Source organism: Rhinoraja longicauda, chromosome 9 (genome assembly GCF_053455715.1).
Source record: "Rhinoraja longicauda isolate Sanriku21f chromosome 9, sRhiLon1.1, whole genome shotgun sequence".
NCBI lineage: Eukaryota > Metazoa > Chordata > Chondrichthyes > Rajiformes > Arhynchobatidae > Rhinoraja > Rhinoraja longicauda.
Window position 1 is genome coordinate 61,345,839 of NC_135961.1, and position 25,811 is coordinate 61,371,649.

Genomic DNA, 25,811 nt, shown 5'->3' on the forward strand with positions numbered 1-25,811 from the left:
AAAAATATAACGAAACAAGTTCCTAAATGGGGGGGTAAAAAAACACATGCACGTTTGAGGTTTAATTTAGAGATACAATGCTTGCAACAGGCCCTTCGGCCCATCGAGTCCACGCCGACGAGCGATCCCCGCACATTAACGCTATCTTACACGCAATAGGGACAATTTACAAATACACTGAGTTAATTAACTTACAAACCTGTATGGCTTTGGAGTGTGGGAGGAAACCGAAGATCTCGGGAAATTATAGAGTGCAGATATAGTTTAATTTAGAAATATAGTGTGGAACCAGGCCCTTTAGCCCACCGAGTCTGCATGGACCAGCGATCCCCACACATTGACACTATCCTACACATTAGGGACAATTTACAATTTTATCAAGCCAATTAACCCACAAACCTGTGCCTTAAGAGTGTGAGGAATCCGGAGAATCTGGCGAAAACCCACGCAGGCCACGGGGAGCACGTACAAACTCCGTACAGACAGCACCCGTAGTCAGGATTGCACCTGGGTCTCTGGCGCTGTAAGGCAGCAACTCTACCACTGTGCCACCGTGCTGTTGTTAGCATTGCAGCAAAGTCCAATGTTGTCAATGGGGAACGAGTGAATCAAACAATACCCTAGCTTATGGAAGGACCATTCAGAAGCCTGATAACGGAGGGGAAGAAGTTGGACGAGATAAACTATCTTGTTTTAGTTGCTATCCCCACCCCTCTAGCCTGGCTTGATTCACCCCAACATAATTCTACTTTGAGAATAAATCAACAATGTTTCTGCATGTGTGCCATACCATATTAAGATGACGAGTTCTGAGCACTCATTATGTTTAAAAGACTGTGCTCCAAAATGTTGAACAGAACTAAATATGAGTTAAAAAAAACTTGACTTGATCATATTTTGATGTACAAAGGTAGATTAAAAATTTTATGCACACTAGCTTTTAATCGATGTGTTGATCAATGGAAATTATGAGGTTGTTTGTGTTGATTGACCTGTAAATAGCAGGTTTATTATGTTATTGAAATATCTATTGGGGCAGAAGTTATTTATTCGTGCAGGGGTTTATGAATCTTTTTGCACACTACTGTAATATTTAAATAGGTGCATGATACCAACTTTTTGAAATAGCTACTGGGACACAAGCCATTTATCCATGCAGGGTTTATGAATCATCTTACAGACTAGTCATTTTTACATTGGTGCAAATGCACGCTATAAACATATACATAAGGGAATTGATATCCTGCATCCAATAAGCCAATCTACCATAGAGATAAATGCTTACTTTTGTTTATTCAAATCCAGGGCAACACTCCTATACTGTCTATGTAGGTGGGGTGAGGGGAGAATATTATTAACAATCCTGAACTGAGAATGCATTCAATGTAATGTAGTTTACTATTGGAGGTAGACACAAAATGCTGGAGTAACTCAGTGGGACATGCAGCATCTCTGGAGAGAAGGAATGGGTGACGTTTCGGGTAGAGACCCTTCTTCAGACCCCTCTCGACCCAAAGTGTCGCCCATTCCTTCTCTCCAGAGATGCTGTCCCGCTGAGTTAATCCAGCGTTTTGTGCCTACCTTCGATTTAAACTAGCATCTGCAGTTCTTTCCAAAGTAGTTTACCTATTACTATTTTATCCTCTGCACTTCTGACCCTATATTAAAAAAAAGCACTGAATTGCTTCCATGTATCCTTACTAAATCAAAAAAACACTGAAGAACCGACTTTTAAGAATGTTCTTCCTTGAATTTCTTAAGGCTAGTAATTAAATGTTCAAACTTGAAGAATGCTTTCTTATTTTGGAGTGAAATTGGGTAAAGACTAAAATAGTGCACAGGAACCTTATGGCCAAGTTTTGATTTTGTACATGTAAAAAGATTCGTGATCTTTTTATTTTTTCTTGTAATTTAACATTTTGTAGAAATTTCGCCCGCATCAGCAAAGTAGTATGACATTTAATCATGCAAACTATTTATAGTCTCACAGTGCCCGCCGAAAGTAAAATATCCGTTACACTTACCAAATTGATCGGAGTACTGAATGCCGGTGTATTTGAAGCAAACAGGTTTCCGATAGCTACGTAGAAGTCCCAGCTGTACGGGGTGAATAAATCAGATTTTAACCCTTACTGATTTTCTAAAAGTATTTTGTAGAGGAAGATCTGTCGGACGTGTGCAAGTCCATGCATTACCAAGTCCATGCGAAGTCTGGCCACATAGCCTGTGTCATTCATGTGACTGCTTTGTTTCTTTTGTGGTGGATGTACATTCCTCCAGCAGTAGCTCTTGGAATGTAACCTGCTTTGATAGCAGAATGTCTCCGATAAGTGAGGGTTAGCAGGCTTAAACTAACTGCAAACACTCTTAATTGGATTTATGTGTTATCTGTAGACTGACAACAACGGTGGAAAAAATAAAGAAATACTGTAGTTAAATCAGTGACTCAGAGGGTTACCCATTTTCCAGAAACTCACTTCAAGGGTAATTTTTTTGGAAAAGGTGGGTAGAATGAGCTATTTTTATTAATGAGAAAAGGGCAACTTTTCTGGCAAGCAAAGTGGGCATTTTAGCGTTGGTGTTTTAATGTATAAATAGGGTGTGTATGCATGTGTTTGCGATTTTAGGGATATGAGTCGCACTGTTACATTCAGAAAATCAAAGAGCAGTGCTGAACTATGTTGTACCTCTTTGATGACCCTATGACTATCCTTGATTGGACTTTGCTGGCTTTACCTTGGCGGCATGGTAGCGCAGCGGTAGAGTTGCTGCTTTACAGCGAATGCAGCGCCGGAGACACAGGTTCGATCCTGACTACGGGTGCTGCACTGTAAGGAGTTTGTACGTTCTCCCCGTGACCTGCGTGGGTTTTCTCCAAGATCTTCGGTTTCCTCCCACACTCCAAAGACGTACAGGTATGTAGGTTAATTGGCTGGGTAAAATGTAAAAATTGTCCCTAGTGGGTGTAGGATAGTGTTAATGTACGGGGATCACTGGGTGGCACGGACTTGGAGGGCCGAAAAGGCCTGTTTCCGGCTGTAGATATATGATATGATATGATAACCGTTATTCCCATATCGTGTATCTATGCACTGTAAATGGATCGATTGTAATCCTGTATTGTCTTTCTGCTGACTGGGCAGCATGCAACAAAAGCTTTTTGCTGCACCTCAGTACATGTGACAATAAACTAAACTGAAACTCCAAATAGATCTTCAAATGCTTTTATCGAAACTTGTAACAGTCTACTGTGATTTTAATGCCTTGATTTGGCTGTATTCCACCCCTAGGGTAGAGCACTAGATCACCATGCCAGTCCATTCTGAGATTTTATAGAAAAAAATAACAAACGGCTAAGTTGCAGTTTATTAATTGGATGTTATTTTAATTGCTTAAGTTTTTAAAAATGCAATTTAAATAGTATATTTTAAAATCATTGATTTTAATGAGTTTTTGTTTAGAGATACAGCGGAAATAGGCCCTTCAGCCCACTGGGTCAACACTGACCAGCGATCACCGCACATTAACACCCACTCGGGACAATTTTTACATTTGCCCAGCCAATTAACCTACAAATCTGTACGTCTTTGGAGTGTGGGAGGAAACCGAAGATCTCGGAGAAAACCCACGCAGGTCACGGGGAGAACGTACAAACTCCGTACAGACAGCGCCCGTAATCAGGTTCGAATCCGGGTCTCCGGCGCTGCATTCGCTGTAAGGCAGCAACTCTACCGCTGTGCGTTGTTCCTAACAGTCAAAAGCAATTGGAAAATGTCACATATATTTTACATGAAATTTATCAAAAACATTCACCAGATGACTGGGGTTTTGCAGTGGCTGTAAAAGTCTGAAGAAGGGTCTCGACCCGAAAACGTCACCCATTCCTTCTCTCCTGAGATGCTGCCTGACCTGCTGAGTTACTCCAGCATTTTGTGAATAAATACCTTCGATTTGTACCAGCATCTGCAGTTATTTTCTTACGCTACGATTTGAGAGGATGCATTTTCGTTGTCCCATGTGAAAATCTATTCGATCAACCAGTGGTTGCACTTAAGAGCTTTAGCATAGAACTTTGGTGGAGAAATATATCCACTGAACAATGAATCATGCACTGAAACGAGCTCATTAGTAATAGCACAAACGCTTTGAAATAGAAATGGAGAAAGTTGGAAATACTCAGCATCTGTAGAAAGGGAAACCGAGTTAACACTGAGAACATTTAGAAATAAAACAAGTCTTAAGCTGTAGAAAATGGTGGAAAAGCAAAGAGAGCGAAAGGGAAGATTTGTCACGTGGTGAGGACACAAGTGGTGCTTGTGCTTCAGAAGGGCCTCGACCCGAAACGTCGCCCATTCCTTCTCTCCTGAGATGCTGCCTGACCTGCTGAGTTACTCCAGCATTTTGTGAATAAATACCTTCGATTTGTACCAGCATCTGCAGTTATTTTCTTACACAAGTGGTGCTTGTGACTCCAGCTAAAATATGATGCTAAAGACTATTTAATATCAAGAGTGCTAGTCAGAGGAGCCAAATGAAATCTGAAATAGCTGAGGTGGGATGAGAAGAAAAATGAACGCTGGAAACGTAAGGGGCAAGATGGCTTTATTATGTGAAATTGTTACATTTGTTGAAGACACAAGGAACTGAGGATGCTGGAATCTTGAATGAAACACAAATTGCTGGAGCACTCTGGGTCAGGCGTCATCTGTGGAGTGAATGAACAGGTGACATTTCGGGGCTGGACCCTTCTTTCGACTCAATCTGAGTTCTTGAATCTGAAGAAGGGTCCCGACTCAACGTTACCAGTCCATTCTCCCCACAGATGCTGCCTGACCCACTAACTTACTCCAAAATGTTGTGCGTTGTTACATTCATTGAGTCCTTAAGGCTGTAATATGCACGATGAAAACTGAGGTGCTGTTCCTCAAACTTGCATTGAGAGCAATGTAAGATGCCAAAGACAGGTGTCAGAATAGGAGTGGAATGAGGTTTTGGTTTATGTTTATTGTTGTTACGCAGCTATGCTGCTTCCAAGTAAGAATTTCATGATTGCGTTGTTGATACATATGACAATTAGGCACTCTTGCCTTTTATTGATGAATCTAATAATAGTTTTGGCAAGACCCTGGCACACTCCAAACTCTACGATAGACTATTCACGTTCCTCTGGGATAACTATTCCAAAGTTTCACAACTTCCCAGTCAAACGAATTTTCCTTATCTCAGCTGTAAATAGCTGACCACTTATCCAAGGAGCAGAATCACCTCCTACTTAACCAGTCAGCTGAGGGAACAGGCACTTAGCTCCTACCCTTTAAAGCGCTCAAATAATTTTATAACCCTTTGCAAACCTGTCTTGCTTGGCCAGGCACCTCAATCTACCATTGATTTTTGACTGAAAACCTAATGATTAAGGTCAGAAGTTAATCTTTTTGGCTGACAAGATACTTAGTTTGAGACGCCCAAAGTGTGCATTGCACTGTTTTAGGACTGCGTACAAAAGCATAGAAGTAGGCTATTCAGTGTCTAAATTCTGTCTGCTAGTCTACTTCCAAACCTGCCATGGTTCCTTAAGCATTGAGAAAATGGAAAGCAGAACATGATGGAGAAGTAAAATGGTGAATGACTGGATGGTCATGATGGTGTTTCCAAACCAAACCAAGGTGGACAGCAAAATGATCACAATCTGCAAGGGCGATCAAATTGAGTGTGCTAATCTCCACACAATGCAGGTACAGGCCAATTGGTTTTTTTTCACCTGGAAAGAGCCTTGGACAGGAACAAGATTCACTTTACTGTAGATAGACACAAAATGCTGGAGTAACTCAGCGGGACAGGCAGCATCTCTGGAGAGAAGGAAAGGGTGACGTTTTCGGTCGAGACGTTTCTTCAGACTGAGAGCCATGGAAAAGAGAAACGAGAGATTTAGACAGTGATGTAGAGAGAGATTTAGAACTAATTAATGAAAGATGTAAAAATTGATCCCAATTTACGTGAAAATTAACTTCCTAATTATTGAAGTCATAGATAGGGTAGATGGTCAGAACCTTTTTTCCCCAGGGTGGAAATGGCAAAGACTGGGGGGCATGGTTTTCAGGTGAGAGGGACAAAGTTTAAAGTGAGATGTACATCGTGAGTGGTGAGTTCTGGAATGTGTTGCAGCGGGAGATTTTTTTTTTAGATTTAGAGATACAGCGAGGAAACAGGCCCTTCGGCCCACCGAGTCCGCGCCGCCCAGCGATCCCCGCACATTAACACTATCCTACACACACTAGGGACAATTTTTACATTTACCCAGTCAATTAACCTACATACCTGTACGTCTTTGGAGTGTGGGAGGAAACCGAAGATCTCGGAGAAAACCCACGCGGGTCACGGGGAGAACGTACAAACTCCGTACAGACGGCGCCCTTAGTCAGGATCGAACCTGAGTCTCCGGCGCTGCATTCCCTGTAAGGCAGCAACTCTACCGCTGCGCCACCGTGCAGATGCAACATTGGGATTTAAGAGGCCTTGAGGTAGGCGAATGGATATGGAGTGATATGGATCACCTGCAAGCAGAGCAGATAGGTTTAATTTGTAGAATCATACAGCATGGAAACAGGCCCTTGAGCCCAACTTGTCCACGCTGACCAACATACCCCGACTATGGTACGGTACGGTAGCGCAGCGGTAGAGTTGCTGCTTTACAGCGAATGCAGCGCCGGAGACTCAGGTTCGATCCTGACTACGGGTGCTGCACTGTAAGGAGTTTGTACGTTCTCGGTTTCCTCCCACACTCCAAAGACGTACAGGTATGTAGGTTAATTGGCTGGGTAAATGTAAAAATTGTCCCTAGTGGGTGTAGGATAAGTGTTAATGTACGGGGATCGCTGGGCGGCACGGACTTGGTGGGCCGAAAAGGCCTGTTTCCGGCTGTATATATATGATATGATATGATACGATATGACTACACCAGCACCTCCTGCCCACTCTTGGACCATATCCCTCTAAACCTGTCCTATCCATGTACCTGTCCAAATGTCTCATTAAAGTTTCTGCTAACACCTGCCTCATCTACCCCACTGGAAGCTTGTTGCAAACACCCAGCAACCTCTGTGTAAAAAAAGTTGACCCTCAAGTTCCTATTTAATCTTCCCTCCCTCATAAACCTATGTCCTTTTGTTCTCGATTCCTCTAATCTGGGCAAAAGATTCTGTGCATTCAACTGAACTATTCCTCTCATGATCTAGTCATCGTGTTCAGCATGGACACTGTGGGCCGACCGGCCTGTTTCTGTGCCGTACTTTTCGACATTCTGTGAGTCTGATTTCTGTTTTCTCTCCCCTTTTAATCTCGAAGCTGCTAAGTATTACTTAGATGCATATCTACAAGTGTACAAAATCCCAGAGTTTTAATATTCTCTGTGAAATATGGAAATCCTTTGCTCTGTTTGGCTGACAGTTACCAAGAGCAGGGCATTTAACAATTGAGGAATATGGAACCTGCCTTACAGTGCCAAGGTTGAAAGATATTTTGGGCGGCACGACAGTAGATTTGCTGCCTTAGAGTGCCAGAGACCCCGGTTCAATCCAGACTGCGGGTGCTGTCTGCACGGAGTTTGGATGTTTTCCCCGTGACCTGCGTGGGTTTTCCCCAGCTCCAAAGACGTACAGGTTGGTAGGTTAATTGGCTTTGGTAAGTTGTAAAAAAAATGTCCCCAGTGTGTGTAGGTTAGTGTAGGTAGGCAAGCACGGACTTGGTGGGCCGAAGGGCCTGTTTCCGCGCTGTATCTCTTAACTTTAATTGTTTTGTTTTGGCTCATTGTAGAGATAACCAAACAGTCACTGGGTACCTTAAAATTAAAGTTTCTGTTAGGGTTGTGGAAGCTTGGGTTATGAAATTGGGGGGAGTGGGCTTTTGAAATTCCAGTGCCATTATTAAGATAAACAGCTATGATAGAGTGTTGTAGGAGTTCGTACCAGTTAGGGATGGTGCTGGAAAAAGCGCACTCTTGTCACTTGGAATGCAGTGCACGCAAGTAAGAGATCTATCCCATCTGTTTCCAAGCCTTTGATGACAGAAATGACTTATTTTCTTTTTTGGAATAGCAGAAATTGCTTCTGTGGAGGAGACGGTGATGAGAGTGGGCCTTTCAGTCATTAGTATTGCATTCGGTGACATGGATTAGAGAGAATGCTGACTGTTTCATTGGGGTGATGGGGCTGTGCTCCCAACTAAAGTTTAATGTTTCCTTTTATATGGCCAATTTCCGACATCTGAAAGTTTGAAGAAATTTAGTAATGAAATGGATTTATTTTATTCAAAATTACCCTCAAAATACACCTGATGACCTATTGAATACAAAAACGAGAGCCAAAAACTAAATTCTTGGTAGTAATATTCTGTAAATTTTAAACTTCCATTTCAATCTTGTGACGTAATTTGTAAAATGCTTTTTAAACATGAAGTAAGCTGCATCTTATTTTAAAAACCGCTTCAAGTATTCTGTTTGTAAATATTTGTCCACAGTTTCTATAATTTCACTCCTTAATGCCCTTTGAACCAGTTGTTTCAGTATTCACATAAAGAATCTTGCCGATTAACAATATGGACGTTAGTTTAATTAGTATGCAGATGCTGGTTTTAACCGAATCTAGACATAAAATGCTGAAGTAACTCAGCGGGACAGGCAGCATCTCTGGAGAGAAGAAATGGGTGACGTGTCTGGTCGAAATCCTTCTTCAAACACTTCTATTCAATTGCTTTTGTTGCTTTTCCTCAATTGCACTTGTTGCTTCCTTTAATTAAATACAGCAACTATTTGGCGTCTTGAATACATGTCTCATTTTTACGGTTTACAAAATGGGATTTTGGTGATTTTCTGGTTTTAATTCATTAAGAATTGTTGTTCGCATTCTAAATGGCTCAAAAGCATTGGGATACTTATTTTCGTCCTGTGCATTTGCAAGAAAGTATTCTATGCTGTGCAAGTGCATGCAAGACAAATTTTCTTTCTCTCGTGCTGTTTTAATCTCCGTGTTTGATATTTTAGAATCAATGAAAATGTTTTAACACTTTTTTTCCCCATATATAGTAATCCAGTAATGACCAAGTAATAACTTTTAATGTTGTTGGTTTAAGGTAAGGGCGGCACAATGGTGCAGCGGTAGAGTTGCTGCCTTACCACTCCAGAGACCCGGGTTCCATTCTAACTGCGGGTGCTGTCTGTACAGAGTTTGTACGTTCTCCCCGTGACCACATGGGTTTTCTCCGGGTGTTCCAGTTTCTTCCCACACTCCAAAGACAAACAGGTTTGTAGGTCTGAAGAAGGGTCTCGACCCGAAACGTCGCCCATTCCTTCTCTCCCGAGATGCTGCTTGACCTGCTGAGTTACTCCAGCATTTTGTGAATAAATACCTTCGATTTGTACCAGCATCTGCAGTTATTTTCTTATACTACAGGTTTGTAGGTTAATTGGCTTCGGTAAAAATTATAAATTGTCCCTAGTGTGTAGGATAGTGCTAGTGTACGGGGTGATCCCTGGTCGGCGCGGACTCGGTGGGCCGAAGGGCATGTTTCCGCGCTATATCTCTAAAGTCTAAAAGTAAAGTTAAATAGAATATTAGGGAAAACTCCACTCCTTCATAGAAATGGTGTTATGGATTCTCACTGGTGATCAGCAAGAGGAGATTTGGTTTAATGTCCTGCCTCAGCATATCCTCAGTTTAACACTGTGGTGTCACCCTGTAACTTTACGCTCAGATCTCTAGAATGGGACTTTAACCCACCACCTCCAAATTCAGAGATGGGTACGTTATCAACTAAGCATTATTAACACCTGCCCCCAACTATCACTCTCTCTGGATTCGCACAAGGAACTGCAGAAAACAAATCAAAAGCAATTGAATATTCTATGCCAAACATTTAAAAAAAATCAAAGATAGACATAAAGTATTGGAGTAATTCAGTGGGTCAGGCAGCATCGCTGGAGAAAAACGATGGGTGACGTTTTGAGTCGGCTGAGGCTACGTTACTTATCCTTTTTCTCTAGAGAAGCTGTCTGACCAGCTGAGTGACTCCAGGAGTTTGTGCCTATCTTTGGTATAAACCAGCATTTGGAGTTCCTTGTTTCTAAAAAAAAAAAAGCAGCTTTATTGGGACACTGAAATGATTTCAAATTTTATCTGCTGTTTATTTGGGTTTTTAAAAAAAAGAAAGAAAGATATAATTTTTCAAATTTCCCCTTGCTGTAATTGTGAATTGATGTGTAGCTGAGGGAGAATATCCTCTAAACGAAACCTTGTATCTGGGTTGCATTCTGATCTTAAGCGAATGTCAAACCTGCAGAGCATTTTCATGTAGACCTGGGAATAGGTCAACTTTTAGAGTCAGAGGCTGCCGAGCGAAGCAGCAACTGGCTGTGGCTGAAGAGGAAGGACTCCAACTGGGCTGTAAAATGACCAGCAAGAGGGGTAAAAACGGAGGGGAGCGCACCTGGGACGCCAGGTGTCACTGTTGAGCCCTCTGGAGGTGTCGTGGGCCTATCAACGAAACACCAAGGAAAGAGGGTGCCCACCTGATGACCCCAATTAAGTCTTTATCCCGACCCCCACTCAAGATATGGTGCCAATTATAGTAGGGATTGTAATATCAAGTCCTATAAACTCAACTGATAGATAGCACCGAATGTCCTTAAATAATGGCTGATCCTCTGAGAAATTGAGAGCAATTGTGCTGTATTTCATTTCAGCATTTTTGTGCCATTCACATCCACTGATTAAAAATAAATTGGGATGGGGAGGAAATGTTATGTAAATGTGCCAGACTTTAGAGATACAGCGTGGAAACCGGCCCTTCGGCCCACCGAGTCTGTGCCAACCAACGATCCCCGCACATTAACACTCGGGACAATTCACAATTTTTACCAAGCCAATTAACCTACAAACCCGTACGTCTTTGGAGTATGGGAGGAAACCGGCGCACCAAGAGAAAATTCACACAGGTCACAGGGAAAACATACAGACAGCAACCATGGTCAGAATCGAATCCGGGTCTCTGGCGCTGTAAGGGAACAACTCTACCTCTGCGCCACTGGGCTGCATTTTTACTGCAAAAGAGCTACGGACGAGTTCAGACCTTTACCGTGTTATTGTTAAAATTATTCCATTGGCCGATGCATTATTTGTTGTCTTTTTAATTTATTTTTGCAGTTGGACGGCTACATTGCACGAAACTGGGCGAATCAGAAATCGGCTTTGGGGAGTGCCCTGGACCCATTAGCAGACAAAATTCTGATCAGTGTTCTGTACGTCAGTCTCACGTGTGTTGAGCTTATTCCAGGTACTTCTTTTAAAACTTCTCCCCACCACAGTAGAGAGAAAAAAATGTGTAGGAAGGAATTGCAGATGCTGGATTATACCGAAGATAGACTCAAAGTGGTGGAGCGACTCAGCGGGTCAGGCAGCATCTCTGGAGAAGAGGATCAGGTGACATTTTGGGTCGTAGCCCTTTTTCAGAAAGTTGGCGTGGTGGGGAGGGAGGAGCCAATGGGGGGGCGGGGAGGACCAGAGGTAGGAAAAGGCCTGAATAAATTAGGGCTGGCAACACATGACCAAGGAAGGCTGGAGCCCACAATGGCCCATTGTTGGCTGGGGAAGAGGTGATGACGAAGGGATAGAGGAATGCGAACAGTGAAGCTAGCAGGACAGCTACTAGTAAGAGCAGGGGGAGCAAGAGCAGAACTGCAGGAAACATTTTCAGTTTGCATGTGGCCTCACTCTGGCAGTGGGGGAGTCCAAGACTGAAGAGTTCCATACGTAATGCAGACAGTGCGTTTGTACCTTCTCCCTCTGATCGTGTGGGCTTTCTTCCAGGTGCTCTTCTTTCCTCTCACATTCCAAAGACGTACAGGTTTGTAGGTTAATTAGCTTTGATAAGTTGTAAACATTGGCCCAAGGGTGTAGGATAGCGTTAGTGTACTAGGTAATCACTGGTGGGCACAGACTTGATGGGCTCAAGAGAGAGCTAGGTAGAGCTCTTAAGGATAGCGGAGTCAGGGGGTATGGGGAGAAGGCAGGAACGGGGTACTGATTGGGAATGATCAGCCATGATCACATTGAATGGTGGTGCTGGCTCGAAGGGCCGAATGGCCTACTCCTGCACCTATTGACTATTGTCTATTAAAGGGCCTGTTTCTGTGCTGAAAAGCGCTGTATATCTAAAGTCTAGTCTTTAAAAGACACAAAGATTCTGGATTAGCACGGGTATTTCTCAATGAGCACGGGTGTTTCTCGATTAGTACAGGTGTCAGAGGTTATGGGGAGAAGGCAGGAGAATGGGGTTCGGAGGGAGAGATAGGTCAGCCATGGTTGAATGGCGGAGTAGACTTGATGGGCGGAATGGCCTAATTCTACTTTCACTTATGATCTTATGACAAAATGCGGGAATAACTTAGTGAGTCAACCCCGGAGTTACTCCAGCACTTTGTGTTTTTTTTTTTTGTAAACCAGCATCTTCAGTTCACTGTGATTCCATGATACAGACACTGATACATGGTCAGTTGTTAATACATAACTGTGTAGCAGCTTTAATCTATAATCATATAGAAGTTTAAGATGTATTTGCTGATGTTTTCACACCTGCACCTGCATGGCTTCAAAGCCATCACTGTTTTTATTCACTGATGAAGGGTCTCGACTTGAAACATCGCCTATTCCTTTTGTCCAGTGATGCTGCCTGACCCGCCGAGTCACACCAGCACTTTGTGCCTACCTTCAGTTTCAACCAGCACCTGCAGTTCTTTCTTTCTTACTGTGTTTTTATTTGCAGTTCTGCAGAAGTTTGTTATGTATTGGTTCATATAATTGAGGATATGAAATAGATATGAGTCTAAAACCTTATTTCAGATCTTAGAGAAATTATCGTCTTTAACTATTTGGATATTCCCTGTAATGTAGAATAAAATGGGAATTAAAATGTATTGTGCTGGTAACTTCACCCAGGGTTTGTACATCACTTTGAGATTTCACTCTTTTTATTCACCATTATAATTTCATCTTTTTTTCCAGCTCCTCTCACTGTTATGGTCCTTATGCGAGATGTCATTTTGATTGCAGCGGGTTTCTATATTAGATACCGAACGGTTCCAGCACCAGTAAGTAACAAAACTACCACTCCCCTCATCTCCCTCACTTGTTACGGCTTTGTGCTTTGTATATCACTGTTTTTGCATAACATTTATTATAGGTATAAGTCTGTGCTGATGCGAATTTCCTAAGCAAAAACAAAGTGTTGATGGAACTTGGCAGGTCAGGCAGCATCTGCGGAGAGAAATGGGTAGACGACGTTTCCGGTCGGGAACCTCCTTCGGACTGATGGAGTCGAGGGGAGAAAGCTGGTAGAGAGAGGTGGGGGTGGGGCAAAGCAGGCAAGTGATGGGTGGATACAGGTGAGGGGGTGTGATTGGCACATGGGTGGAGCAAGTGGCAAAGGCGAGCGGTGAAATGGAGACAACGGGGTGGCAGATATGGAAGGAAGAGGAGGAGTGAAATGTATAAATGAGGGAGGAATATGGGTGGATGGGAACGGGGTGAGCGGGAAAATGGGGTCATAGATGAGGAGCAGATAGCTTCAGAGTGACGGTACTAGTGGAAGAAAGGTGTGCGCCCACCAGCTTTCGCCCTCCATGCCTTCAGCCGGAAGACGAGTCCAGATCCGAAATGTCACCCGCACATTTCCCTCTATAACTGCTACCTGACTTAATTATGTCCATCCAGCACTTTTTTTTTGATCAATACCCCACTATCTACAGTCTCTTAGAACATCGAACTGTGCAGCACAAGAACAGACCCTTCGGCCCACAATGTCTGTGCCAAACATGATGCCAAGACCATTGCTTATCTATCTGCACATAACCCATATCCTCCCATTCCCTGCACATCCACATGCCTACCCAATAGTCTTTTAAATGCCACTAAAGTATCTGCTTCAACCACCAATCCTGGCGGTGAGTTCCAGGCACTCACTAGCTTCAGTGTGTAAAAAAAAACTTGCCCTGCTCATCTCCTTTAAACTTTGCCCGTCTCAAAGATCTAAAAGAGACTAAAGCCATGCCCTCTAGTATTTGATTTTTCCATCTTGGGGGGAAAAAAGAGTGTCTATCCTATCTATGGTTCACAATTGTATATACTTCTATCACAAGTGTGGGGAGGTTGTTCTCCCCAGAACCTCTGGCATTCCAGAGATAACAATCCCAGTCTGCCCTGCCTCTCCCTGTAGCTAATGCTTCATAATCCAGGCATTATTCTGGTGTATAGGTGTAAAGAGGTCCTTCCGCAGTTGTATAGGGCCACGGTGAGACCACATCTGGAGTATTGTGTGCAATTTTGGTCTCCTAATTTGAGGAAGGACGTCCTTGCTATTGAGGCAGTGCAGCAAAGGCTCACGAGGTTAATCCCCGGGATGGCGGGACTGTCGTATGAGGAAAGATTGGAAAGACTGTGCTTGTATTCACTGGAGTTTAGATGAGAGGGGATCTAAAAGAGACGTATAAAATTATAAAAGGACTGGACAAGCTAGATGCAGGAAAAATGTTCCCAATGTTGGGAGAGTCCAGAACCAGAGGCCACTGTCTAAGAATAAAGGGGAGGCCATTTAAAACTGAGGTGAGAAGAAACTTTTTCACCCAGAGAGTTGTGAAATTGTGGAATTCTCTGCCACAGAAGGCAGTGGAGGCCAATTCACTGGATAAATTTAAAAGATAGTTAGATAGAGCTCTAGGGGCTCGTGGAATCAAGGGATATGGGGAGAAGGCAGGCACAAGTTACTGATTGTGGACTATCACCCATGATCACAATGAATGGTGGTGCTGGCTCGAAGGGTCAAACGGCCTCCTCCTATTTTCTATGTTTCTATGTTTCTAAACCCAAGACAGACACAAAACAGAGTGGAGTAACTCAGCGGGACAGGCAGCATCTCTGGAGAAAAGGAATAGGTGACATTCCATCAGAATGAGAGTCAGGGAGGGGGATAACGAGGTATGGGGGAGCTACAGAACAAAGCAGAGCCTGCATTAATAATTCGGGGAAGGTGTAGTCTACAATGGTCCATTGTTGGCTTGGGACGAGGTGATGACAAAGGAATACAAATGGTGACCCGCTGAGTTACTCCAGCATTTTGTATCTATCTTCAGTGTAAATCAGCATCTGCAGTTCCTCCTTACACATTCTGGTAAACCTCTGCAACCTTTCCAAAGCCTTTACCTGGGGTGCCGCAAGGCACGATGCTGGGACCCCATTCCTTTACAATATATATTAACGATTTAGACAAAGGAATTAAATGTAAACTCTCCAGGTTTGCGGATAACACAAAGCTGGGTGGCGGTGTGAGCTGCGAGGAGGATGCTGTGAGGCTGCAGGGTGACTTGGATAGGCTGGGTGAGTGGGCAGATGCATGGCAGATGCAGTATAACGTGGATAAATGTGAGGTTATCCACTTTGGTGGTAACAAGAAGGCAGATTATTATCTGAATGGTGTCAGATTAGGAAAAGGGGAGGCGCAACGTGACCTGGGTGTCCTTGCACATCAGTCACTGAGAGTAAGCATGCAGGTACAGCAGGCAGTGAATAAAGCTAATGTTGGCCTTCATAGCGAGAGGATTTGAGTATGGGAGTAAGGAGGTCCTACACCTGGAGTATTATGTGCAGTTTTGGTCTCCTAATTTGAGGAAGGACATTTTTCCTCTTAAGGGAGTGCAACGTAGGGTTCACCAGGTTAATTCCTGGGATGGCGGGACTGACAAATGATGAAAGAATGGATTGACTGGGCTTGTATTCACTGGAATTTAGAGGGGATCTTATAGAAACATATACAATTCTTAAAGGATTGGACAGGCTAGATGCAGGAAAAATGTTCCCAATGTTGGGGGATTCCAAAACCAGGGGGTCACAGTTTAAGAATAAGGGGTAGGCCATTTAGGACTGAGATGAGGAAAAACATTTTCACCCAGAGTTGTGAATCTGTGGAATTCTCTGCCACAGAAGGCAGTGGAGGCCAATTCACTGGATGTTTTCAAGGGAGAGTTAGATATAGATCTTAGGGCTAACAGAATCAAGGGACATGGGGAGAAAGCAGGGACGGGGTACTGATTTTGGATGATCAGCCATGATCATATTGAATGGCGGTGCTGGCTCAAAGGGCCGAATGGCCTACTCCTGCACCTATTGTATATGTTTAACCTTGTGGCTCTAATTTCCGATGTAGAGTTATACACAGTGTGGATGGAGACTGAAATGACTGATGCTTCATAATTTGCTACTGCCCTTTCTTTTTACTGGTATGATATTGTGCAGTCTTTGATAACACCATCTGAGTGATGCAAAATTAATTATACACAACTATATAATTTCTTTCCTCACTCCTGCAGAGAACACTAAGCAAATATTTCAACCCTTGTTACGCCACTGCCCAATTGAAACCAACTTTTATCAGCAAGGTAAGATTCATTATCCTGTTAATTGATACCCTTCGCAACAGACCACTGAGCTGATTGAGAGGATTTGTTCTGTGTATGCGTGTGAACCAGGACCATTCGTTATTTAGGTTTGCAAGAATAATCCCAGGGATGATTGGGTTAACGCATGATGAGCGTTTGACGGCACTGGTCCTGTACCCGCTGGAGTTTAGAAGAATGAGATGGGATCAAAATGGCTACGGAGACCAAGCCTTTGGGTATTTTTAAAGCGGAGATGAATAGGTTCTAGACTACTATGAGTGACAAAGGCAATGGGAGCAGACAGGAGAATAGGGTTGAGAGGGAAAGATAGATCAGCCATGATTGAATGGCGGGCAGACTCGATGGGCCGAATGGCCTCATTCTGTTCCTATGTGTTATGGACATGACCTATTTCAAATTATTACTTCTCGGATATGGAAACAGCAAACACACATCTGTTGCATTATGTTCCTCTATTAACCTATGATTCAATATGTAAGATATTAATTTAAATAATTCCTATGTTTTATGGACATGACCTATTTCATATTATTACTTCTCGGATATGGAAACAGCAAACACACATCTGTTGCATTATGTCCCTCTATTAACTTATGATTCAATATGTAAGATATTAATTTAAATAATTAAAAATATCATGTGTTGGCATGTTATTATTCAACGTGACAATCAGCAGCTTCAGAATTGCAAATAAGTCTGGTTCTACATTTGGCCCATACAGCACACAAACAGGTCCTTTGGCCTAACAGGTCCATGCCGACCAGCTTTTATAAGCGAGTCCCATTTGCCTGCATTTTGCCCTTATCTCTCTAAACCTATGCACTATCCTATCTAAATGCCTTTCATATGTCACCATTGCACCCATCTCTGCAACTTCATCTGGCAGCTCAACCCAAATATGAACCACCCTCTTTATGAAGAATTACTCTCGGGACTCTTTTAAACCTTTCACCTCAAGCCCATGCCCTCTCATTATGGACTCCTGGGAAATAGATGGGCATTCACCTTATTTATGCCTCTGATGGTTTTGTATTAATCTATAAGATTATCCCCTCAGCCTCTTGTGCTCCAGGTGTGTCTTAAAACAGTTCCAGCCGCTCCTCCGAGCTCGTGCTCGAGTTATATAGAAAACAGGTGCAGGAGGAGGCCATTTGGCCCTTTGAGCCAGAACCGCCATTCATCGTGATCATGGCTGATCATCCACAATCAGTAACCTGTGCCTGCCTTCTCCCCATATCCCTTGATTCCACTAACCCCGAGAGCTCTATCTAACTCTCTTTTAAAGTCATCCAGTGAATTGGGCTCCACTGCCTTCTGTGGCAGAGAATTCCACAAATTCACAACTCTCTGGGTGAAAACGTTTTTTCTCACTTCAATTTTAAATGGCCTCCCCTTTATTCTTAGACTGTGGCCCCTGGTTCTGGACTCCTCCAACATTGGGGACATTTTTTCTGCATCTAGCTTGTCCAGTTCTTTCATAATTTTATACGTCTCTATGAGTTCCGAGTAACATCGCGGTGCATCTTTTCTGCACCCATTCCAGCTCCGTATTATCCTTCCTAAAGCAGGGTGACCAAAACATCAACACGATACTTCAAAATGTGCTCACAGCAATGTCTTGTACAACCGTCGTAGAGCCTAGTATTCTAAAGCTGAAAAGAGAGCACCACACAGTTACTACATGATATCTGAAATATAACAGTTTTAATGTGCAAACATTTTTACTTTGTGTTACAGGTTAACACTGCAGTTCAACTTGTACTCGTGGCTGCATCACTAGCAGCTCCAGTTTTCCAGTTTGTGGACAGTGTGTTCCTTCATACTTTATGGTGAGATTGGCAGGAAACATTCTTCTATCTTCCGAAAAACAAAACAAAATAAGGCAGCTTGTTTTTACATTGCTCTTTAGAAACCACTGAAATGCCTCACAGCAATATATAAAAGAGGCGGGTTGAAGCCACACAAAAATTGGGGCAAGACTGAGGGTGTGACTGCAAATGTGGACACATAGTAAAGACAGACTCAAAGTGCTGGAGTAATACGGAGGGTCAGGCAGCATCTCTGGAGATAAAGGATGGGTGCCATTTTGGGTCAGGACCCTTCTTCGGGTACTGCTACTAGAAGTAGTGACTTGTGAGCAGGTTTTTAGAGGTGCTGAGAGATGAAAGCTGCTGGAAAGGCTTGAGATGAGAATTCCAGATTGGATTGTGCGACTGAAGTGTAGGAAGATAAAAATAAATTCTGCAGATGTGAACAGATGCTCATATAACATATGATGAGCATTTGACAGCACTGGGCCTGTACTTGCTGGACTTTGGTAGGATGAGGAGGGACCTCGTTGAAACTTACCAAATAGTGAAATGCCTGGATAGAGTGGTGTGGAGAGGATGTTTCCACTAGGACTGCTGGTGAAGGAATTTGAGCCTCAATTAAAATGATCTTATCGAAACGTATAAGATTATTAAGGGGTTGGACACGTTAGAGGCAGGAAACATGTTCCCAATGTTGGGGGAGTCCAGAACAAGGGGCCACAGTTTAAGAATAAGGGGTATGCCATTTAGAACTGAGATGAGGAAAAACTTTTTCAGTCAGAGAGTTGTGAATCTGTGGAGCTCTTAAGGATAGCGGAGTCAGGGGGTATGGGGAGAAGGCAGGAACGGGGTACTGATTGAGAATGATCAGCCATGATCACATTGAATGGCGGTGCTGGCTCGAAGGGCTGAATGGCCTCCTCGTGCACCTATTGTCCATAAAACGAGACTATCGTAAGTGATGAAAAGTGGTCTTAAAAGAGGGAAAGTATCTGAAAGAGAACAGGCATTTAAGGATCGGTGTCTGAAGGTGAGCCAAGTCTGCAAGTGTTTGCCAAGGCATAGAGTGACGCTAACTGCAGCTGGAATGAGGCCAGAGGTGGAGAATGGTGGGGGAGATGGAGAGAGGTGGGGGGAGATGGATAGGAACCTTGATTACAGTTTATTGTAGTGCTTTCATCTAATTACTGGGAAGCGGTATATTTTGAAAAGTGTTGTTTTGTTGCGTGGGAACATAATATGTCCTTTAACAAAAGCGCTCATCCCGTGAGGCCCATGTTCTCCCCAACTGAAAAAATAGATAATTAATTATGTTTGTGGATTTAGCTGTGCATTGTAATGCTAGCTGATGTGTACACATTTTGCATGTAGTTCAGATGGTTGCACATGGTCTGTTTATACTGCAGGTAACAACTGCTTACCAGGACAACATTCAGAGTATTCTATGATACGAAATATAATTGAAATTTAGGTTCTGACTTTCATATTAATCGTTATGAAAAGCATGCCTATTCAAGATGTCGGAGTCTTACAGCGTGGAAACAGGCCCTTCGGCCCAACTTGCCCACACCGGCCCTCATGTCCCATCTTCACTAGTCCCACCTGCCTGCATTTCGCCCAATTCCCTTAAACCTGTCGTATCCATGTACCTGTCTAAATGTTTCTTAAACGTTGCGATGGTCTCTGCCTCAACTACCTCTTCTGGCATCTCTTCCATACACCCACCACCCTTTGCACAGAAAGGTTACCCCTCGGGTTCCTATTAAATCATTCCCCCCTCACCTTAAACCTATTTACCCATTCCTTCTCTCCCGAGATAAACCCATTCCTTCCTTCTCCTCCTTTCCTTCTCTCCCGAGATGCTGCCTGACCTGCTGAGTTACTCCAGCATTTTGTGAATAAATCACCTTAAACCTATGTCCTCTGGTTCTCAATTCCCCCCACTCTGGGCAAGAGACTATGTGCGTCTACGTGATCTATTCCTCTTGTGATTTAGTACGCCATTCCTCATGATTTTGTTCACAATGCTTATGATTCAACTTTAAAATTTGCTCCATAGTCCAATAATCTTAATATTCCCACACTCCAAAGATGTACAGGTTTGTAGGTCAATTGGCTTTCTATAAATGTAAATTGTCCCTTGTGTGTGTAGGATATTGTTAGTGTGCGGGGATCACTGGTCGGCGCGGACTCGGTGGGCCTAAGGACCTGTTTCTGCGCTGTATCTCTAAACTAAAACTGACTGAAGCATTAAGATCAGAATAAGTGAGGGCTCTGGATATTGTCTTTCTAAAGCCTCAAAATCTGTACAAGCACTCAGCATTGTTCTGGTTAGCTTATCAAGAGCAGTGTGATGTCTGGAGAATTTCAGTGAACATTAGTTATTGTAATCTATCCAGCCTTCCAAATCTTTTCAAGGTCTGCATACATCTTAAGTCTCATTTACCACAAGGTAAAATGTCAAACCCAGCATCTTAAATCAGAAACACTTCAGTCCAATTTTCCAGTATCACGTTTTCAAGAGACTCGTCTTGAAACCGAGAGTTAACAGAGCACCAAACGTAAAATATTTAAAATACTAACCAGTGTTTACTAGTTGAGATCCTTCTTCAGACTGAAAGTCAGGGGGAGAGAGAGGCCCTGACTCAGTCTGAAGACGGGTCTCAACCCGAAACGTCACCCATTCCTTCTCTCCAAAGATGCTGCCTGTCCCGCTGGGTTACTCCAGCATTTTGTGTCGGCCTTCAGTTTAAACCAGCATCTGCAGTTCCTTCCTACACAACCAGAGTTTACTGCTTGTTTACAAGGTGCTGAAATCTGAGACATCGACTATATTTCTCTTTCCTTGAACCCATTCATAAAATGTTCAATTGCTCATGAAATTTTAAGATTAAGGAAAGAGTTTGTTCAATCCGGACAAATTCTCATTGAATGAGATTGTCCCTCTTGAAAATCCGTAAACAAATATAATGCTGTCATTGAACCATTTAAAAAAAATTAGCTCATCTTTAGTCACTTTTAAATGTTGGTCGTAGGCCTTGATCATTCAGAGTCAATCTCTTTGGTTTCTGTTCCTGGTGTATTTTCTACCATGGAATGTGAATTCTGATGTACTGCTGTCTTTTACCCAACAGTTGATAAGACTGGGCAACTCTGGTTGGTATTTTAAATTAGTAATATCAACATAAAATGGGATAAAGAGCCAATGGTTCGCAGCCACTTTGCTCTATTCAGTTTGTTCGTGATAAGACTCTACGCGGTCTGCTTCAGCTCCACCCTTCAGTCTCACTTTCAGGTCCCCTTTACCATTCCTTCATTCTCTCTGTCTGCTTGAGCACCCCGCCCCATCTCCCTTCCAGGTCCGCTTGTGCTCCATCTCCTGGTCGACGAGTTCCCTGCGCCCTCCCCCTTGTCCCTTTCAGGTCCACCTCAGCCCTTCTCCTCCATCCTACCTTCACCCTCTCTGGTCTGCTTAAGCACCCCCATCTCCCTTTCAGGTCCGCGTGCTTTTTATCACGTTCACGTTATAGGAGTAGAATTAGGCCATTCGGCCCATTGAGTCCACTCTGCCATTCAATCGCGGCTGATCTCTGCCTCCTAATCCCATTTTCCTGCCTTCCCATAACCCTTGACACCCGTTCTAATCAAGAATTTGTCTATCTCTGCTTTAAAAATATCCACTGACGTGGCCTCCACAGCCCTCTGTGGCAATGAGTTTCACAGATTAACTACCCTCTGACTAACGAAGTTCTTCCTCACCTCCTTTCTAAAAGAGTGCCCTTTAATTCTGAGGCTATGACCTCTGGTCCTAGACTCTCCCACAAGTGCAAACGCCCTTTCCACATCCACTCTATCTGTGCCTTTCATTATTCTGTAAGTTTCAATGAGGTCCCCCCCCTCAACCTCTAAACTCCAGCGAGTACAGGCCCAGTGCTGTCAAACGCTCATCATATGCTAACCCACTCATTCCTGGAATGATCCAAGAATGATCCGTCAATTATCAATTATGTTGATATTGCTAATTGAAATCCCCCCCCCCCCTCCTCTACCTCCATTATTATTGTTGCCCTAATGTTTTTTCCACTTTGCAGAAACTTCCTGATGCGTTTGGCCGGTTGTGAATTTCTTTCACAGATATTGCCACCGTCACACTCAATCTAACGATTTAAAAGATTTAAGATGGACAGTTTTGGTCCTTTTAAAGAAATGATTTAGCATCACCTCATATACCATACTTTCACGTATAACATTGCCTAACTGGGCCTGCCCCACTCTCGGTTAGGCCACATGCAAGTTGGAGGAACAGCACTTCATATTTTGCTTGGGCAGCTTACAACCCAGAGGTAATAGACAATAGGTGCAGGAGGAGGCCATTCGGCCCTTCGAGCCAGCACCGCCATTCAATGTGATCATGGCTGATCATTCTCAATCAGTACCCCGTTCATGCCTTCTCCCCATACCCCCTGACTCCGCTATCCTTAAGAGCTCTATCTAGCTCTCTCTTGAATGCATTCAGAGAATTGGCCTCCACTGCCTTCTGAGGCAGAGAATTCCACAGATTCACAACTCTTTGATTGAAAAAGTTTTTCCTCATCTCAGTTCTAAATGGCCTACCCCTTATTCTTAAACTGTGGTCCCTGGTTCTGGACTCCCCCAACATTGGGAACATGTTTCCTGCCTCTAACGTGTCCAACCCCTTAATAATCTTATACGTTTCGATAAGATCTCCTCATCCTTCTAAATTCCAGTATATACAAGCCTAGTCGCTCCAGTACAAGCCTTGTTGCTCCAGTTATAAGCCTAGTCGCTCCAGGTATGAACGTTAATTTCAAGTAACCCCTCCACTCCCTCTCCCTCCACCCCCATCCTAGTTATCCTACTAGTTCCACTGTTGCATTCCCATATCCCTTCATTATCACCTCTTCCCCAGCCAACAATGGGCCATTGTGGGCTCCGCCCTTCCTTGGTCATCTGTTGCCGGCCCTGATGGGTTCCGTCCGGCCTTTTCCTACCTCCAGTTACTCCGCCCCCTCCTCTACTTTCAATTTGAAGAATGGTTCCGACCCGAAACGTCACTCATCCTTTTTGTCCAGAGAAACAAACAATGTGTCTAACCCATATATTGACTTCTGATCTAGCAACACTAAATTTTTGAAATTTTTATCCAGCTTGTAATAATAACCTCTCTCTCTGCACAACGTCATCCAGCCCCACAGATGATCAAATCCGACCTCCTTTAAAATATCAATGTCCGGACCCTCAAATTTGTAATTCCCTCCCTAACCCTCTGGGCCTCCTCATTATCCCACACTTGAATGTTCTTTACCCTCTTAGATTTAGGTTTGTTAAGGTTACGAAGGTTCTGTGAAAAGCATTGTTTTGCGTGCTATCCAATCAGATCAGATAATCACATCAAAACAATCAAGTTAAACTCAAGTACACTAGGGTGCTACAGTATAAGAAGGAACTGTAGATGCAGTTTTAAAGCGAAGATAGACACAAAATGCTGAAGTAACTCAGCGGGTCAGGCAGCATCTTTGGAGAGAAGGAATGGGTGACCATTTGGGTCGAGACCCTTCTTCAGATGTTTTGTGTGATGAAGGGTCGAGACTGGAAACGTCACCCATTCCTTCTCTCCAGAGATGCTGCCTGTCCCACAGGGTACTATTGTACCCTATAACAGTAGAAGGGAAAGAGCGAAAGGGAAGATACAGAGTGCAGAATATAGTTCTCAGCATGGTGGTGGATCAGTTCCACAGATAAAAGTTTTTAAGATAAAAAGTGCTGCAGTAACTCAGCGGGTCATTCAGCATATCTAGGATACCTGGATAGGTGATGTTTCGGGTCAAGGCCCTTCTTCAAACATGAAACGTCACCTATCCATGTTCTCCATGGATGCTGCCTAACCTGTAAGTTACTCCAGCACTTTGTGTCCTTTTGTGTATTAACCAGCATCTGCAGTTCCTTCATTCTGCAAGCTCTTTAAGATGTTCTTTACAACCTACCTTATTTGCCCACCTCTTTATTTCCTACTATCATTTCTTTGAACATTAAATTCATTACTTTCATGTAACTTCATCTCACACTCTCCTCCACCCTAGTTGTTTTATTAGGTCCACAGTTCTCCACATTGTTTCTCTCTTGAGATCACACCTTCCCTAGCCAACAGTGCCTGAGCTCATTTGTGGCCAGTCCTGATTTGACCTGGTCTTTTCTCGTCTCTAGATCTTTACTCCACCCCCACCTCACCCCCTACGTTCAATCTGAAGGGTCCCGACTTGAAACATCACCCATTCTTTTTCTCCAGAAATGCTGCGTGACCCTCTGATTTACTCCAGCTCTTGGTGTCTTATATTTTCTTTTGGCTTGATATACTAGTGTTTTTTATTCCTGAAAAAACTTGAGTAAAATGCTTGGGACATTTCATTTTGTAAATCACATTATATAAATGCAAGCTGTGCAGCAAAGCAGATCAGTTCTTTAGTCAGAGGATGGTGAATCTGTGGAATCCTTTGCCACAGAAGGCTGTGGAGGCCAAGTCAGTGGATATTTGTAAGTCAGAGATCGATAGATTCTTGATTAGTACAGGTGTCAGAGGTTATGGGGAGAAGGCAGGAGATGGGGTTAGGAGGGAGAGATAGATCTAGGGCTTGGCTAGGGCGGCACGGTGGCGCAGCGGTAGAGTTGCTGCCTTACAGCGAATGCAGCGCCGCAGAGTCAGGTTCGATCCTGACTACGGGCGCCGTCTGTACGGAGTTTGTACGTTCTCCCCGTGACCTGCGTGGGTTTTCTCCGAGATCTTCGGTTTCCTCCCACACTCCAAAAGACGTACAGGTATGTAAGTTAATTGGCTGGGCAAATGTAAAAATTGTCCCTAGTGTGTGTGTAGATAGTGTTAATGTGCGGGGATCGCTGGGCGGCGCGGACCCGGTGGGCCGAAGGGCCTGTTTCTGCGCTGTATCTCTAAAAAAAAAAAGTGCAACCACTGGTTGATTGAATGGGTTTTCACATGGGACAACGAAAATGCATCATCTCAAATGGTAGTGTAAATCTAAATCTAAAAATCAGCCATGATTGAATGGCGGAGTAGACTATATGGGCCGAATGGCCTAATTGTACTCCTATCACTTATGACCCTGTTTTCAACTTGATTCTTGAACTGCTCTAATTGTAGATGGGAATGTGATGCTGATTCTCAGGGTCCTCTTGTTTCAGGTACGTCACATCCCTGACCACGGTGGCATCAGCATACAGTTACTACCTCCACGGCAAAAATACTGTGCAAGTTCTGAACCGGGCAAAGTGAACCAAACTGCATTGCTGACGATGGCGTCTGGAATCAGTCTGAGCAAAGCAGGAGATGGATCTTGATTTTTATGCAAAGACATTGATTAAAATAATGTAGATATATATGGAATTTGTGTCATGGGGATATATATGGAATTTTTTTCCTACAAAAGCTACGAATTTAATAATAAAAGTTTAAAAATCTGTGGTTTTGCTAT

General features: G+C 43.4%; 1 protein-coding gene across 2 annotated transcripts in view; it reads left to right on the forward strand.

The window, feature by feature from the left end:
- Positions 1-25,797, forward strand: part of crls1 (cardiolipin synthase 1) — a 50,469-nt gene extending 24,672 nt beyond the window's left edge. For both annotated transcript variants that reach the window (XM_078405933.1, XM_078405934.1), the window contains exons 3-7: positions 11,193-11,322; positions 13,050-13,135; positions 16,406-16,474; positions 18,233-18,324; positions 25,522-25,797. In XM_078405933.1, the coding sequence (XP_078262059.1) occupies positions 11,193-11,322; positions 13,050-13,135; positions 16,406-16,474; positions 18,233-18,324; positions 25,522-25,612 (468 nt within the window). In that variant the 3' untranslated portion in view covers positions 25,613-25,797. The remainder of the gene's footprint in view (positions 1-11,192; positions 11,323-13,049; positions 13,136-16,405; positions 16,475-18,232; positions 18,325-25,521) is intronic.
- The last annotated feature ends 14 nt before the right edge of the window (positions 25,798-25,811 follow it).